At 38.3% G+C, this 18,391-nt stretch overlaps 2 protein-coding genes and 1 long non-coding RNA gene across 3 annotated transcripts; all 3 read right to left on the bottom strand.

The window, feature by feature from the left end:
• Positions 1 to 119: 119 nt before the first annotated feature.
• LOC121254919 (chloride channel protein CLC-d-like) lies at positions 120 to 13,404 on the bottom strand. Its single transcript, XM_041155154.1, has 24 exons — positions 12,912 to 13,404; positions 12,743 to 12,815; positions 11,684 to 11,905; positions 11,556 to 11,602; positions 11,373 to 11,471; positions 8,816 to 8,890; positions 8,417 to 8,505; positions 7,788 to 7,928; positions 7,637 to 7,707; positions 7,480 to 7,559; positions 7,204 to 7,353; positions 6,604 to 6,663; positions 6,434 to 6,508; positions 3,792 to 3,943; positions 3,012 to 3,147; positions 2,813 to 2,941; positions 2,064 to 2,141; positions 1,916 to 1,971; positions 1,724 to 1,810; positions 1,485 to 1,641; positions 1,304 to 1,405; positions 1,144 to 1,190; positions 368 to 491; positions 120 to 335 (listed from the first exon to the last, which is right to left on the bottom strand). The coding sequence occupies exons 1-23, from the start codon at positions 13,086 to 13,088 to the stop codon at positions 395 to 397; spliced, it is 2,400 nt and encodes a 799-aa protein (XP_041011088.1). The 5' UTR covers positions 13,089 to 13,404; the 3' UTR covers positions 120 to 335; positions 368 to 394.
• A 2,886-nt stretch (positions 13,405 to 16,290) lies between these two features.
• Positions 16,291 to 17,128, bottom strand: LOC121254974. The gene is made up of 2 exons (XR_005938755.1): positions 17,069 to 17,128; positions 16,291 to 16,828 (listed from the first exon to the last, which is right to left on the bottom strand). It is a non-coding gene; the product is annotated as an uncharacterized LOC121254974 (long non-coding RNA).
• Positions 17,129 to 17,233: 105 nt separating this feature from the next.
• LOC121254969 (crossover junction endonuclease MUS81-like) lies at positions 17,234 to 17,769 on the bottom strand. The gene is made up of 2 exons (XM_041155228.1): positions 17,681 to 17,769; positions 17,234 to 17,595 (listed from the first exon to the last, which is right to left on the bottom strand). Exons 1-2 carry the CDS (start codon positions 17,752 to 17,754, stop codon positions 17,403 to 17,405), a joined length of 267 nt encoding a protein of 88 aa, XP_041011162.1. The 5' UTR covers positions 17,755 to 17,769; the 3' UTR covers positions 17,234 to 17,402.
• Between the last annotated feature and the right edge of the window lie 622 nt (positions 17,770 to 18,391).

Below are 18,391 nucleotides of genomic sequence, written 5' to 3'. Positions count from 1 at the left end.
TGTTTCAATTACCCTGCAATAGGCAAAGGAGGTGCACAACCTAAGCAACCCATGAAAAGAACCCACGACCTTTATTTTAACCCCTCCCTCCCTCCCTCTCTAGTTCCACCGTAGCTCAATTAGTATATATATTATTTTAATCATGAAAAGAGCTTGCTCAACTAATCTGCCATGTCATCATCTTTATATGATACAAAATTCAGCTAGGTGTGATCCATTAATCCCCCCACGTTTCATAGGGAAGAATAATCAATTAACAATTCTAGACCTACACGCTTCATGATAAAGACAAAATGGGAGAAACAATTAGATTTCAGGGATAAACACAAAATAATAATAATAATAATTGGAATCGGCAAAAAGAATTGTAATCCAGGACGGCTGGACGGCAACATCAGCTGGATGTACGAGCTTGGAGCAGAAGACCATTGAGAAGCGGTCTTTCTGCATCCCAACTCCCCGTGGACACACTTGTATCACCCTGCCGAATTCTGCATTCAGATGATCATCCACAGGATTAAAAATTTGAAAATAAATGACTGACAGATTGATGTTCCATCAGAAAAGATTTAACCCAGCTATGGACCCGTACAGCGTGAAAGCAAAATATAATTTTGACATGCACAAGATCTCAACATCCTCCCTAATGTATTGCTTTAAACAAACTGGCAGCTTCACTTCCATTGAAATACACCACTCTAAAATCTGAAGCATTAAATATAATAGGTTTTAAAAAGCAATTCCCCCATCTCTTGCAGTTCACCAAACATCCAGTCTTTTTTTTCTTGTTCCAGGGATGGAACAACAAAAATAAATAAATAAACGTATCTCAGGCATGCTAATCAGAGACCTCAAGGCACATCACTACGTTCTTCTAAAGCTCATCGTTGCATGCCCCTGATACTTTGAAATCATGGATAAACGCTTCAATGATGCTATTTAATACAAGCATTTAAAAGACTGGTTAATGGTTATCAAACAACTTCCATGAAAGAAATACAAAATTTTAAAATACAATCGGTCCTGTAAAATCCAAAACCGAAATGCATTTTCACTAGCCCTATACAGTTTTTTTTTTTCAGATTCCCCATCGCACAAATATTAATGTTGGTATATCTGACATGAGAAAAGCATCATAGAGACCTTACACTAGTCGATTGGAGCTCCACTGTATCCGATTCCTCATTATCCTGCCATGGAAATCATCAAATATCAGTTCTATTGGCATCCACATATATCAATTACTACAGATCCTATTATACTGGAGAAGATAAAAAAAAAAGGTCTAACAGAGTAGCAATACCTCAATCAACAAATCCTTTCGGGTAATCAGGCCAAGCACACGAGATGGACGAGGTACAACAAATATATGTCTCAAGCCTAGTTGGCGGAAAAGATTATATACCTGCACAATTAAGAAGACGAAACTCTTAGCTGATACAATTAGAAATAGACATAGCACACGTGCAGGATGGAATCATCACCTTCGTCAGAGACATATCTTCAGGCACAATGTATGGAGATGGATTCAAAAATGGGGCAAGATCTATGTACATTTCCAAGTCATCTGGACTAAGCTGTATATCATCTATAGATATTCCTTTACTGGAAGCAGGTTTGACAAATTCACTAGGAGTATGCCTGCAGTTTGGGGGAACCATCAAAATCTTACAGAGAGCGAAGAAAAGGCAAGACTTAACTGTGGTATGAAACGTCCAATTACCTGATAGGCCTGGATCCAGGTCTCGGATCACAGGGCAATGGACTGTGCTGGAAATCTACCTTAGACTGCAGAAGTACCAGCAAATGACTGCATCATGAACCAAATACTATAAAGTTATTTTGTTTTCAACAAAAATTGAAAAAAAAAATGATATCCTATATACAGAAAGAAAACAAACTCAATATGAGATACCTGCGAAGCACAAGTCCAATGACAAGTGTTTCCCCAGTTCTTGTATGATCAATCACCTATGTCGGTCAAAGTATGATAAAATTATTGAGAAATGGGCCAAAACATTGTTAAAACAGGGAAAAGAGAGCAAAGTAGAAGATAATCTTACAGGAAAACCGTTATGCCTGTTGCTCTGTAAAATAGAAACTACATCTGCAACCTTAACAACACGAGGGAAGGAGACCACCTTCAAAGGTAGGAAATAAAGAACTAAGTGAGTTCTTTAGGGCATACACAACACAAGGAATACAATAGAAATATCAACACAGGTATGCAATGAACATTTCAATCATGAAGTCCACATTTGATTTGGCAAGAAAATGGACATATCATTTGACATTAAAGTTTCTGCCTCATACTGCTTGGGCCGAAGACCAGGGAAGTTTAGGAGAGATAGGGAGACCCAGCAGCTGCTGGTCAGGGAGGGGATAAGCTTGTTCCTTCACAAGCTTCCCCGCACCAACAAAAAAAAAACTGATCCTGTAGTAGCTTTAGTTTTTTGGGTTTAGAAGTTTCCAAGTTTTCCTTTTCATTGTGGGGAGAAATCATTTGACCACCAAAATCATCCAGACTTTGTCCACACTTTTCTATTGTAATGAAACAATCATATTACACAAATAAGACCACTTTTCTTTCTTTTCAAATTAATTGGAAGGCACCAGGGTTTTCTAGCCTCAGTCAAATCAGGTGGGCCATAACCATTAGGTTTTGCATGCCTTATTCCAGGTATGCATCTTCAAGTCTTATTGGACCAAGATATATTAGTTCTTGATATCTATACACTACTCACATGATACATTCTGTTTAAAAGTCATTGTATGTAAGAAAACTGAACTGAAGCATTAAAGTGAAATTCACCCTTTGTCCAGAGGCCTCCTTTGCAGTCATTTTTCGCATTTGGTACTTAGGTTTCGATTCCAGTAATGGAATGCCCTTGAGTCGTGCTTGTTCTTCATATAGACCTTCATTAAAAGCATCACCAACAGCCTGCATTGGAAAAAGACTAAGTATTTTCACAGAGAAATTATTAGTAAAATGACGAGCATTAAAGTACTACCTTTGAAATAAGAAGAACGAGCATGATAAGGGGTAAAAGTTTCAAGTTATTTGTTATCTCAACCATAATGACGCATAGAGAAACCGTCATCCGCATCGACCCTCCAAGAAAAGAAGCAGCTCCCAGTAAAGCATATCTAGAAAGTCCACCAAGAATTACACAAAGCACATCAGAAACAAGAGGGACCAAGCATACAGCAAATCAAATAATATTATAGTAACCACCCTTCTTACAGAAAAAAAGTGTTGCCAAGGTGCAGATAGAAAGATATGAAAAAGAAGACACCTAATTATGCATTAGATAGAAATGACGAGACAAAAAGATTACACTCTTTCTAGCAAATTGTTGGTAGCACTCAAGTTTGTGTAAATAAGGAAACCCATTCCCTGAGCCACAGGGCAGTTATCTATACCTAAAACTAGTATATTCAGAAGTGAATAGGAGTTCTTTTCATCATATGTTTAACACAAAAAAAATGTTGGTCAGACCCACATGCAGACACAAGACAGGAAAAACCTTTTATGGTTCCCAACCAACAACATAGGCATAGTACAACACAATTAAAATTGGAAATATTATTTTTTGGCACAGAAAATACAAAGTACATGGGTGGTGTACAATGAGTAACTCCCAAGTTATGAGCTAAGATTACATAACACAAGGAAATCCAGCAAAGAATTCTAGAGCAATCGCAAAGCAAAGAATTCTAAAGCTCGAATAGCAATGAAATATGAATCTGATCCAAAAAATTCACATGAAAGAAACGACCACATTACTCACGTTCCCTCTTCAATGTTGGGCTTCTTGTAAAAGTTAACAACAAACATGCCGACTAGACGCCCATATGTTGATCCTATCATTATTCCAGGTACAAATTGACCAGCTGGAACAGCAGTACCAAATGTCACCACAGCTAAGGCATAAAACATAACCTGCAATACATTAAAAGAAACTCAATACTGAAATTGTACAAAAATATGAATCTAGCATAAAAACAGCAATAATATTGTGTGCATCATGAGAACTTAGAAAGTGAATTCAAATGTTATTGGAAGTCCTGGTTCAACAGCCTTGTGGAAAGTGCCCAGGCACCCTGTGATAATTTATAGGAAACCATATGATTTTCTAATCTCTTGTCAGTTAAGTTTCACGTTGTGGGTTTCCTTTCTCGTGTGGCATTCTTTCTTGGGGTAGCATGTGGTAATGTGAGCCATTTTCCTGGCATACTCATTGCACGCTATCTGGATATGAGCATGCACAGATAAGATATGGGTTTGAACTAAATTTTCTTGTCTGGTAGGTCAGCCAAAACAGTACTTCTAGTTTATTGAAACAAGGATTGGGGTGAAACAGCTTTGGCTTTCAAATTTCAACATTAGGATTTCACAACTATAAGAAACTGAGGAATCAACAGTATCTTTAGATGAGACATAAGTATGAAACATAGTTACTCGAAACATGATACCATAAAGTAAGAAGGTGAAAATATGATAGTGCATCAACAGAATACTTGTCCAAAATATGGGTTGTAGAGGTATGGGGTGGCTGGTGGCTACAATGGAAGCAGTGTTACAGGCGGAGAGAAACTTGCAATTCACAAAACACTTGCGCGAAGGTAACAGAGCCTTCGTGGCTCAACGAGACTCCAACGTACATAGTAGATACCTAACTGTTACCAAATATGGTGGAGGAGGCAGGCAGAGTGATCTAGTCATTCCGGAAGGGTATGAAGGGCTAGGTTGGAAGAAATTTACTGTCAAGTTACATAGAGCCGCTACTATTTTTTATCCAGTCCTAATGATGGGTCACGGCGGAAAGCCAGGAGAAGACATCCGATCATCAGAACATTAATTTGGAGGTGAAACAAACAGACCCAAGCACAACCGTGGTGGCAAGATGATCGTATGCGGCAACTTTGAAGATGGGTCACACTTTGGCTACTCAATTTGATTCTAGGGGCAAGAAGGGGAACTGTAACAGTGGCCTGGAGACTATGCAAACCACGCAAGGTCAGAACCAACAGAAGGAGTCTGACTATGGCAATATGGCTAAAAGAGAGATGCTCAGTACATTAAAGAAGATGAAAAACCAACTTGTCGAGTTGGAGGCAATGGTTGCTTTTTTATCTACGAAAATGACTTGCTTTCAGCTGGAGGTAACATGGCTGTAAGGCCCAATAAGAGGGTGTCCAAGATAGGCTCGAATTTGTTAAAATCTGATAAAGGAAAACAGAAAGTTGAGTTCGGCCCAATCCCTATAACCCGATCTAGAAGAGTGTGAAGGGTTAAAAGGAAAACAGGGTCATTCGAAGTGGGTTCCATGTCGAGTATCGGCGTAGAGACAGCCGAAATGGAATGCCCTCCGCCACGGGTCAGTGTTCTCCCCAAAGAAACGATGGCACCCTCACCAGAGCTGAGTGTAACGACGAGGCTTGAGGGAGATGTAGGGTCTGCCAAAGTGGCACAGAATGAATCACCGAGGGGTGACGCATCTCCAATTCTCGCTAACGAAACGATGGCACCCACATCGGAGGTGAAGGCAATTGGGGTTTGCCGCCAACCCAGAACCTCCAATGGTGGCCATGGCCTCACCACTGATGACAGAGAGAACCAATTTGTCGATATCTCTTCAGATATCTTGTGATAGTAACAAGGGTGTTGTTGAAGAGGTACAACATTTGAATGCAGGGAATGGCGTGGAGGAAATTTTGGGCTTGTCGTTGGTGCCTTGCAAGGAGGAATGTTTAGGGCCTAGTGTACACTTGGGAGCTAAGTCTGGGGAAGATGTTGTCCCCTTAATATCTCTTCCTCCGTTAGCTCGTTCATCATCGGATTGGATTCTGTAAAAGGTTAACGAAATACAGCAGTGTGTGGGGATTACATGTGGAGGATTTGACGACCAATTCACAGCACGACTCACTGCTATTGAGGCGGATCACTTACTTGAAATGAAATCAAGATTTAAGAAGAGCAGGGAGTTAAAGCGTCTTACTTAGGCAATCAACTACGACGCTAAAGGAGGTAGTTTAAGTTAAGAGAGAACTAGAGGGAGGGCAGGATTGTAGGAAGGGGTGTAGTATTAGTTTCGGGTGTAGTATGTAGAATGTAACTTCTAAGGGAGTTTCGGGTGGTGTCTTAGTTTTGTGGAAACAAGGGGTTGGGGCAGTTACAGTGATTTGCTTTGCTGTTGGGAGGAGCGTTTTGTCCCAATCGGGCTTGGTGTATATTGGATGGACTTACTAGTCATTAGGAGCACTCTATTATGGGCTTGGTGTATATTCCCTTTAGGTGTTCTCTATTGTGTGGTCTTTTTTTTTTTTTTTTTTTTTTTTTTTTTTTTTTTTTTTTTTTTTTTTTTTTTTTTTTTAATAAGTAAAAATTTATTAATATCAATAGGCGTAACCAAATAATTAAATTCAGTACCAAAAAGGTCAATAAACTTTGGGCACTGAACTCATGAACGGTTTTTGCACTGAACAGATTCCTAATAGCATCATCCTGCCCAATAAATAATTTATAGAATTAGAAACCAAAGAGAAACCATGGGAATATAGCATGCAAAGCCAAAAAGGAAGAATTTTCAGAAATAATACCTGAGAATTGAAGAAAATAGTAGCAAGGTCGTTGTATTCCTTTTCCTTACTGCAGTAAAACTGAAAATGGCATATACAAAGATAAGGGTTTGCTAAAACTATACCAAGATTCACTAACATATATCAGATCTGTAAAATTTAAAATAAAAACAGAAAGAGAAGAAAAAAGGTTGATATTCAAGACTTTTTTGTAATCAGTAAAGAAGAACTTTATTAATGAGAAAATTAGGCATAGCCCAAGATAATTCAAAACTTCTGAAATGAACTTCATATAAAACAAAAGATTTTCTTCATCTGATACGAAAAATTTGGTCAGAGGGGAAAATATGTGTAAGATGAAACATTTGTACACACATTGAGTCAGCAACTTTACAGCCGGGTTTAAGGTCCAAATTTCAGATTAAACTTAATATAGGACTGACGATAATAGTTCGTATTTAAAAAAAAAAAAGTCACATGCGACTACAGGTTGAAATGGAGTTTATGCTGGGCTTGTAATAGAATTTTCCAAATGGAAATTACATGCTGGAAAGAAACGCAATTATAACAACACCTCAAAACTAATCCAAAAGGATGGCAACAAACAGTATCAGATCTTACATTTACGTAATTCCCGTACATTCCAGGAGGCCTTGGGCATTCTATACCGGAATCAGGATCTGCTTCAGGGCATGGACTACATTTTCTTAGAAGTGGTAATCCAAAGGAAATGAATGAGGTTATCAGGGAGACAAGGCATGCTTCAATTATCTGTAAGGATTTGAATTTTTGAGGGAGATGACGGGTACAACTCAAGTTTAGATAACTGTACATCATTTCAAGAACATATAGATATAGAGCATTCAGTTTCCATAACAATTTACCCAAAAAGCCTACCTTGACTCGGTTCCCTCTCTTGTGTAAATGATTTCGGCGCCAATAAGATATATAAAGAGTAAGCTGATTAAACAATGCTCCTATAAAGAAGACAAAAACATTAAACCAAAAATTTAAGGAAAAAAATCTGATGTGTAAGGCAGAGTGCAAAACTTACCCAGCAGACCTCCAATAACTCCAATAACTGCCATTGGAAGTAACTCCTCGAAAGAGTAGTCCTCTTGACCACTGGGAATAGGATTGGTCAGAAAAGGAGCAAAACCTTGAGACAGATATGAACATAGAAAAGCTGAAGTATAGATACTAACTCTGATGTGTCCCATATTATGAAGCCACCAGAGCCAAAATGTCCACAATTTCCATTCTTACACCACCCCATTGCAGTACGCACCACAACAGCCACAACAGCAGAAGTAAAAAAGACACGCCACATAAGTTGACTCCTCCACCTTCAATTGTATTATGCAAGTAGACAAATGGTTAAACTGGACCACTTCTAGAATGAAATATGCAAGTGCATGAAAGGAAGCGCATCCCAAGGAAACCAATGCAGGTGCATGATCTTGAACCATACTTTTTTATGACAAGGAATCCCAAAGACCGTGCAAACGCAACTTGCCTTTAACTCAGTTAAACCCCAACCCGCGTAACGCGTCCCCATCACACAGATCAAGAAAATGGTTGGCTTCTTCCAATGGGACGTGACCCCTAGAAATTGTTAGCAACCAGGACTCGAACCTTAGACCTGAAGGGAGCACACCACCAAGACTAAGGCCCTTATCACTTGAGCCAAATCCTAGGAGTTTTTGAACCATACTAAAACAGATTTGTCAAGACATACATAGATGAGAAAGGGGGAAAAGGCACTCTTTTACCCACCCACACATCCACTCATGCCAACATTAGTTACATATATTAAGCACAAAAATTTCCTTACCAAGATGTAACCTCTTCCAATGCAAATAATACACCACCAACCGGAGCCCTAAAGGCAGCAGCAACTCCAGCTGCGCACCCACATGTCACCTTTTGAAAACATTAGATAAACGTAAAATGAGAAAAATTTTGAGAACAGAGCATAATATCATGTCCAATATTTTTTGTATAAAAGATTACAGAGTCTGGAAAAAAGATTGTTAAGTTACACCCACAACAAGTGAACAAATCCAAAAGATGCTATCTCCTACCCTTTGCATAAGAATAGAGATAAAATCCCATTATACACATCAACACCAACAATTCAAGAAAGTCATAGCATGTGGAGACTCGGCTGCAAGACAAGACGACAAGCATGGATGTTTTAGACTAATGGATTAAAAGGCTTCAAGTCACTCACAAGATCACGGCGATCACGATCACTCTTGAAAACTTGCAACCATCTTGAACTCAGATGGTATTTGGTGGATCCACCCTGAATTACACAACATAAAAAGTAAATTTTAGTTTGTAAAGAAAACAGTAGGTTGCTGTAACATATGATTTTAAAAACATGGTAGAAGGTTAGATTTTTTGTTCTTTTAACCCAGCCGGCACCTTTGATTATTAGGATTATCCATAGAAATTTCAACAAAAGAAGTCCAAAGAGTTTCCAAAGTAAATTCCACCACAAAAGTATTCTAATGTAAATTTTTTTAATCGCAACCCAAGTATATAGGAAGTATACAAGAAAGACACATTTCTAGAATGAGAAAAAGATACAAGAAAATCATGGAAGTTTTTTCCCATTAAAGTCTATAGAAGCAGTCTAATGGAAAAATGTATTGATAAAAGAAAGCGTTAAACTTTCCCCACATCCATCTGCATTCCTCAAAGATTCCATTGCTCTTTTATAGCTGCCACCTAACCCTTCCCATGAAAAAAACCAAATGCACAATTCCTCGAGGCATGACCTAAGCCAATCCAACCTAACTGAAGAAGTCACTCCACAGTGCACCTACAATCTCACAATGAAATAAAAGATGATGACTGGACTCCGCACTCTTACACATGCAGCAACAATCAATCACAACGATGTGTCTCTTCCTTAAATTGTCCATGGCGAAAATCTTTCCTAGAGAGGTTGTCCAAGCAAAGAATGCAGCTCTCAAAGGAACCTTTGTCAGCCAAATACTCTTCCAAGAAAATGGGTTAATTTTTTTTTATAGGTAATCAAGAAGTTTTATTCATAGTATAATAGGCATCGCCAAGTACACAAGACGTATACATGAGTAATATCTAACTAGGATTTACAGCTGAAATGGAAACTCATGGACATTTAGCCCTTTAAAATCAATCACCCCTGCCCAAAGGAACAAAGTTTTAAAAAAGAAAGCTTTTGACTCATCCATTGTCCTCTTGTGATCTTCAAAGCTTCTATCATTTCTATCCCTCTAAATACACCAACACATACATATAGGGGTCATCTTCCAAATTGTGCCACTTGTGAATTACCTTGGAGACCACTCCAACTTGCTAAGCCGCCAGCCCTCTAGGCATGACCCATGTTGAGCCCACTCCCACAAAAAGGTCTTCCCCATTCTTCAAAGCTTCTATTAAAGTGAGGAAAAAAGACATTATAAAAAAATAATAATACTGAACATCCCACTTTTGGAAGGAGCCAAAAGAATCTTGTTTTTGCCTCTTATATTTTGCTGAGAAAAATCGCTACAAATCTCCACATTGTCTGCCATATAAGCATCCTTGGCATGAGTAACACTGTACACATCTGTGGAGAATTCTTTGAGGACCCTATTACCACACCACATATCATGCTAGAATTTGATCCTAGATCTCCCACCTCAAATTTGATATGATTAGAAAATCACCCCAACCTTTCCTCATATTCTTCCAAAAATATTCTAATATAAATTTTTTCCATTTATCCATATTCCTAACCATAACTGTTAAGGACCAGCAACACAGCTTGCACAGTTCAAGCATACCAAAAGCCAATCTCACATCACAGATAGTGATGAACTTCAGAGAACTATACACAACATGTGGTTGTAAAACTGATGTTTTTTTGTTTACAACAATTGATTGAGCAAATAAGTATTGGAGTCCAGATTTCTAAAATCACAAATTAAAAAACAAACCTAGACTAGTGTTGGCAAAGCCAAGGTCAAGTAACAATAATGGTAAAGACAACCCAATCACCTGAATAACATTCTGGCACCAGTCAAGTCAGCCAGATTATCCATGTCAAAGAAAAGGACCATCCACTCAGATAAATAAGTACCGAACTTACATATATGACCTCCCTTAATTCAAAATCAAGCTGTTGCAACAGAATTAGTAGTGGGATATGAACTTGAAACTCACAAGGGAGAACAAAAATGAAAAATTGAAATAAAAAATGGGTCTACGCTAATATATTTAGCTTCCTAGTGAAGCAATAGTCCAGCACATAGTGCCTAATTTCCAACTGTGTGGTATTGGCATTAGAATGTCCACCCTGCCCCCAAGAGAAGAAAATCAAGAGCCATTTATTTTATCTGATGTTATAATAACCATAAGTTGCAGGCTAGAAATATTTCAGTTGTCTTCTTGTAGTAGGGCCCTCAAGCACATAATTTTCAAAGGAAGTTATTGCCATGTAACCAACAGTGTTTTCACTTCACATTTATAATCTTTTATTTTTATTTATTTTTTATTTAGGCCATAGAAACCTTATTCTTCACATTAAAAGGGACCTGGTGGAGGGAGGGGAGAAGACACAGAAGAATTTATTTATTTTCTTATTGGTAAGACACTAGGAGCTATGAGTCTTGCACTGACAAAGTCACCCTTCACCCCATTTCTACAGGATGAGAAAGTGCAATTTGAGCAAAGCTCATCTGCACAAAGGAAATTTGAAAAGAAAAATGCTCTGCCTGGGTAAAATATATAGTTAATTCTCAGCAATATGTGCTTACTTGTCCGAGCAAAGAAGCAATACAAGCACCAGTATGAACAAGAGGACCTTCTTTGCCTAGAGCTAGACCACCTCCCACTGATCCAATGCTTCCAAATATCTATAAATCACCAGGGGAAAACCACAATCAAAAACATTTATGAAGTGTAACTTTAAAAATTGAGAATGTCGAAGTAGACCATACCTTCCCAATCAAGGTTCTGAAGAGAAGAACCCCATGAATATCAACTCCTGTACAGTAGAATGACACTTGTTAACATATATGACACCGAGACAGCTGACGTATGAGTAGATCTCAAAGGTGCAGCTTACCATTCAAATATCCTTTGATTTCAGGAATTCCAGATCCAGCTGCGGCTGGTGCAAACTGTGTTATGATATATACAGAGGACAAGACTAAAACTAAGTTGATTAGTACATATACGATAAACCCAGCCACATATGATTTTTGTATTATAGAGAAAGTCAATGCAAACTTCCAGCCGGCAAAGTTCTCAACAGAAAGATTAATAAAAACTGCAGCTAATCCGGTACCTGGAACGATAAAAAAGGAATTAAGATAAATAGCCAAACAACATATATGATAAACACCAAAGATATGAATATCTGTCCTCTAAAAGTGAATGTACAAACATGATATTGAAATTATTGTAAAGAGTAATAATACCCTTCATTAAAAATGGAGTTGTAAAAAAGGTTGAAATTACTGAACTTATACATTGGGCTTTGATATCCTCACAATAATCTAATGCCAAAAAGATAACTCAAAATTGAAACAAACTGCATAAATTTCACTCTGTACTCGCATCTATAAATGCCAAAAGGGGGAAAAACCTATCTGCTTCCATCTTTGTAGTGCAAATTTAGATACCATTATATCATTAGCTGAATGAGCAAATGCAAGTACCTGGCAATTTAATCGGAAAATAGAGTTGAAAATTTGAAAAAAAAATCCAAATTTTATCAGAACCAATGAAAGTCTGGAATAAACTGGACCAATGTACAGACCTACTCTCTCTCTCTCTCTCTCTCTCTCTCTCTCTCTCTCTCTCTCTCTCTCTCTCTCTATGTGTGTGTGTGTAAAGTTTTCTTCCTCTTTTTTTTTTTTTTTTTTTTTTTGCTGAAGTGCTTCGATTATAGCATACTAGCAATTGGAATCAAAACACGCACATTTTCATCCAAAGTATATTTGGTCCTTAATCTCCATAATTAAATTATCTACAAAAATCCATTTCCTACAATGAGATAATTCACCAAAAATTACGACGTGAAAATAAATAGATCAATTGTTGGAGCTCGATCCTAGTCCAAATTAATCTAATTAAGACAAAGACTAACTCGTAAATATAACGACAAACTTATTAAGCTCACCGATGCCAATGAGCAAAGCAAAGAACCACTTCACCACCACATAATATCCAACAAAAATCTTCCCTCTCTGCTCCTATAGATCTCAAAGCACACAAATTAAATTGAACTCAGAATCCAACTCGGGAAAAAGGAATTGACCACAATGTTTGAACTAACTCAGAAACCCGACCTGCTCTTCCCAATAGGCGTGATTCTCGACGACTTCGTACTCGAGGCTCTCGACGCCACTCCCATCACTCTTACGCAAGAGCCCTGTATCCTCGTGGTCGCCTTCCTCGGCGTTCGGGAGCCGCGACCACACCATCTTCGCGGTCTCGAATCCATTTTGCAGGTGATTAGAGAGCATGATTGACCAGTGCGTATCAAATTATAAACCCTAAGTTCACAAACCTAACATATCCCTTGGAATCAAATTCCCAAAGTGTTCTTCGAGAATTGAATTCCGTTGCGGCTTTCGAAGTTGAGTCTCCGAGAAGCGAAGAGAAGCAGATCGAAGATTGAAGAATCGTTTACTCCAAAAATACAATGAGAAGACTTGAGAAATTGCCTAGAGAAGAGAAGAGATGATTGAGAAGTGGCGTTGAACCCTGACGACTCTCTCTCTCCCTCTCTCTCTCTCCCTCCCCGTCTCCCCGTGTATTTGTTTGCTGGAGCCTGCCATTTGAACATTTCCTTTGCAACCTGTAGTAGGGGGTACGGGCTTATTCGAGTAGATCGATGCTTATTGTAGAAACGGTGCAATTTCATTTCTCTGATCGGCCTGAATCCTGATAGGGTTCTGTGATGTACAGCTGTCAATGAGGCAGCATAAAAACGTAAATTCGCTGCTGAGTACGATGACGTGGGCCACTTTTGTCTGGGAACTTGAGGAATGTCGCTGTAGGCGATAATTGCTCTCAGGTTGAAAGTTCAAACTGGGGAATGTTGTTTGGACCCCACCGCACTTTGAGGTATTAGAAATGGAAAATTTAAACAATTTCTTTTCTTTATAATTTAAGAAAGTAATAAAAAATGAAAACTAGGACGAATACACGTATCTTGATACGCCACGTGGTGGTAACACTAGTTGCCGAGAGTCAAGAGAATAATTAAGATGCAGTGACCAAATTGGAGGGTTAAATGGCACTGACCTTAATGGAGTGGACTTGTCGCATTAAAGACTAAAGTGGAAAGCCTCCACGCTTGAGCTTTTCTGACATTCATGAACCCCACAAGTCTCGTACTCATTCATGTCCACGAAACTCCCTAGCTCGTTAATTATATTAAATAGTTCAATTCTTCCAGGTACAAGCAATTTTGCGTACCGTTTGTGCACCGAAAGTGACATGGCAGGGGCATTTGTGTAATTGTAAAAAGAAGAAAAAAGAAATGAAATGAAATACGAACTGAAGAAGAAGAAAGAACTCATCTGCATTCCCTCCGTCTCCCCTTCCCCAAATTCCGCCCTATTTTTGCCATTTTCATCTCCGTTGCAGATTGGCCGATCTCCTCCGCGACCCACCTCCTAAGCAAGCCTCTCATGGTCGTTTCCGTCGGTCCCCCCTTCTCGTAAGCCTCTGTCAACAAGTTGTCTATCGTTCTCTAGATCTCAGTCTCTCATAGTCAAACCGCCCCCTTCACGGCATCTCCCTCTCCATCTGGATAAGCCTCTATCTCATTTGGACGGCTCTGGCCCTCTCTGCATCTCTAATGGTTCTGCCAACGGTAAGTTAAACACGTATCTTCAACGTTTCACTTTTCTGATTTAGTTTTTTTCATGGCCTTTCAATTTTATTGTGTCGCGCGAGGGTGGGGGTATTAAAGCTACACTTAATTCAGATGAATTAAGGTAAATTGAACTGGCTACATTTGGACGGTAAATCGAACTGGCTACGTTTGGGAGTGAGCCTGCAACCAGTAGTAATCCACGCCCTGCCATTTGTAGTTTTAACTCTCTTGACCAATTTGATAAGATTTTCTTTTTCATATTCTCTTCTCCCAGATTAACGTGTGGAACTCTGATAGGTGGGAAAGACAAAATAACTGTTTCTTGCATATTCCAGCTGGGAGGGCATCCACGGTAGTTTCAGACACCCAAGTTCAATTTCACCTAGATCATATACACTTCCTTGCTGTACATAGGACTCAACTTGCCATATACGAAACAAAGAAACTTGAATGTGTGAAGCAGGTATCTTTATCTTAGCTTCATGTCAAAGTAATCAAATGTGTGTCCAGTTCCTATGGACTCTGCTCCTTTATAATTTTACCATGAAAAGTTGAGAAGAATTTTTTTTAGTGATGGCAACAAACAATGTAGGAAGAAAAAAAAAATTATGGATGAGCAATGTTTTTCCACTCCACTCCGCTCTCCAATATTTTTCTTCAGAATATATATATTAATGATGTTTTGTGTGTTAACAGTGGATTGTAAAAGAATCTTCAGCGCCTATCTGTCATGCAATATTCTCTTGTGATAGCCAGTTAATTTATGCCAGCTATTTGGACGGAACTGTGTGTGTTTTGGTGCTTCAAATCTCCAGTTACAATGTCAGATTAATCCCACTGCTTATCTTTCTTTTGATGTCAGGTATTCAATGATATTTTGGAAATCTGTCAGGATGCTTGGCCTGGCCTCATTCAGTGAGATATATGTGCTATCAGCTTTGCGTAGTCACTTAGCATTCATTGTTTAATTTCAATTTCCAAAGTGGTATTTGTCATGGGTATTTTTGAGCTCATGATTTTAGATCCAGTGTGACAAATATTTACGAAGTTTTTGTCATGTGAAGCTTTTTATATCAAGAAGGTAGAACCATTACTGTTACAAAACAAAGTAAGTTGCTTCTGAACTAACTGGTTATCCCATCTTCGTTACGAAATATATTCTTCTCTAGCTTTACAAAGTATGAACTTGGCCACTTTTGGTTGCTTTTAAACAGGTTGATCTGGTTCTCTTTGGCCATGTTCAAAATTATGAGAGAACCTGCTCAGTTTACCAAAATAAATGCATGGCCATGCCTAAAAGGGATAGAAATGGGATTGATACATATGATCACAACAATTATAGTGCCCCACTGCATGCAGTTATTGGTATGGTTGGCTTTTCCTTGGACAAGCTCCCAAATGATGAAAGTTGAGTAGAGATTTCGCTTCATTAAGCATAAGGTTCCTCGGGAAAAATTTGGGATCACAGAGACAAATGAATCACCACCTCACCAAATGATCTTTGGAGCATCTCTTTTGTACATTTACTTCTGTAATAAATCTTTGGCTTTTGAGCAAATATAATGTTTCTTTTTCTTTATAACGCCTTTTTGTAATTAGGCATAGCAAGCCATACATGCACCATTTGGCTTGTTCTTTATAAACCGAGTATTTCTCAAATTTTTAACGTCGATGTCTTAAAATTTTTGACATTTTTTATTTACCTCCACTTTCTCTAGAGACAAATATGCAAGCCTCATTGGTTTAGAATCTTGCCCTTCATCCTGATGGCTAGAGGTTCCAAATTTTTTTCAAATGATGGTTAAAGAGCCATCAAGCTGTAATAAGAATGATATTAATTATAACAACAAACTTGGAGAATAAGACTGATTGGCATATCTTTTCTGAACATTTCAATAGAGAATGTGAAATAGCGTCCAAGTCCTAACAATTAAACAAAACTCTGCTTAACACAAGAAAGCTCTTCAACAAATCCTCCACACTCTTATCTCTTATTTACAGTGCTCTATTGTGAAATCTCCTCGAAGTTTAAAGCAGATTGCTTTTGCTTCATGAAATACAAGCTTCAGGACCCATGAAGCCTTGTTAGTTCAAGGGGATTAAAACACTCATTTGCCCCAGACTAAGTTGAATATATTCTTACTAGCAACTAAATTGATCATTTATTTGCTCTGCCTACTAAGCATCTCTTCTTGTGCACTTCGGTCGCCCTCCTAGTCAAAACAGAGTGTTGAAGCCAGAATGAGTAGAATAAAATAAAATAAAAAGGCACCCATTCAAGTTCTATTTAGGAAATGTGCTTAGGGACTTGTAGATGAAAAAACCTGGGATGCAACAGGCGTGAATCAAATTTATCATTTCTCCATGGTTCTTGTATTGCTAAAATCTCAGAACAAATTTTGGTTCCAATATATTAAGGACAAGAACTCCAGAAATAGAAAGACTAAAATCTAAGAACAATTTCACACCTCTAAGCACAAGTGCACATTTTATTAGATATAGCTATTTATTTGTTGCAGCACATGTTTAATAGGCTAACCATGGATTCACAAACACACGCATGCATGTTCTGGTTAAAAAAAATCTGGATCCTATAAATACTTTCAGAAAGTCACTTACGCTGTTTTGATGCTTTCGGCAACTTCGGAAGAATTTGGGTCACCCTCCACAAGATATATCCTCTTACAAAAAGCAATTTAACGCCCAAAAAAGTCAGAATGATATAAATTAACGATAAACATAAGCAGAAGATGAGACCGAGTAGCAAATTCTTGCAGAGGCAAACTAAAATCCTAATACTAAAATTACTAGGAAAGAACTTCAAATGCTCTATCCTTAAGCATGCTCAACAGACCACAAGAGCAAGAGTTTTTTACTCTCAAAGCAACTATCCATTCATGTATGTGTGTGTGTAGCAAGTTTTAACACCAGAAATAACAGCTGCAGGGAAACTTCAAGAAAGCAATATAAGGCATTGAGTTATTTGAAATAACAGAAGCCTCAGTTTTTGGTCCCTATATCGATTATCCCTGATGGAACAACGTAAATCATCAACATTCTTCCTTTCAACAATAAAATCAAGTACATATTCACTGTCAACATATTTATGGCCAGCTATCCAGATTCCATCTCCAACTGGTAACCATCTAACCCGCAAAAGAGTCAACATTTATGACAAAATTTCAAAGAACCATTATGAACTAATAGGTATGAGGAATCAAGAGAACTCACCTCAATTTTGATTCTGAATTGACTACATATATTCTCGATAATGTTGAATTGACCACGCGCCTCTGCATGTCCATTTCAAGCACTAATTTTTAGGGTTGCAATGAAGGTTTTAGGGCGTGTGACGGGGAATGGAAAAGGAATGTTAGGGTTAGGGATCGTTTCAGATGGGGGAGGGACTGCGACAAGTTAGGGAGGGGTTAGGGTTAGGGATGGTTTCAGTCTTCAGATGGGGGAGGACTTGGAAAACACGGGGCGAAGATGCATCCATAAACGAAACGCATCGTATGGCTGATTCGAAAATTTCTTCCCTCTCCAGACGCCCCAAAAGTCTCTCTTCAATGAAACGCTCCGTTTCATTTTCCACGTAATCATTCGGTCCGCAAATTCACCTGATTGAAGAGTTTTCCTTTAATTAAATGAAACTTAGGTTTTGTTGCACGCGGAAGGGGATCTGATTTTTGGGGAAGACGAAGAGGATCTGGTTTTTGGAGAAAATTTGAAAACACTTCCTATGGTGAAATTAGAGCACCCGACAATTATGAATACAACACGGACAAAGAAAAATGTAGAAAATGAGAGAGAGATGTGATATCCCTTCATAAAATGGCCTCTAATTATAAAAGTTCTTAGCAATTTCCAATCATTCATTCTTTGAAATATAACATCCAACAGATACTTACCATCGGTATGAAAAGAAACTATTAAGTCATA

Source organism: Juglans microcarpa x Juglans regia, chromosome 1D, assembly GCF_004785595.1.
Source record: "Juglans microcarpa x Juglans regia isolate MS1-56 chromosome 1D, Jm3101_v1.0, whole genome shotgun sequence".
NCBI lineage: Eukaryota > Viridiplantae > Streptophyta > Magnoliopsida > Fagales > Juglandaceae > Juglans > Juglans microcarpa x Juglans regia.
The sequence above is the reverse complement of the archived record's forward strand: the minus strand, read 5'-3'. Positions and strand labels throughout refer to the sequence as shown.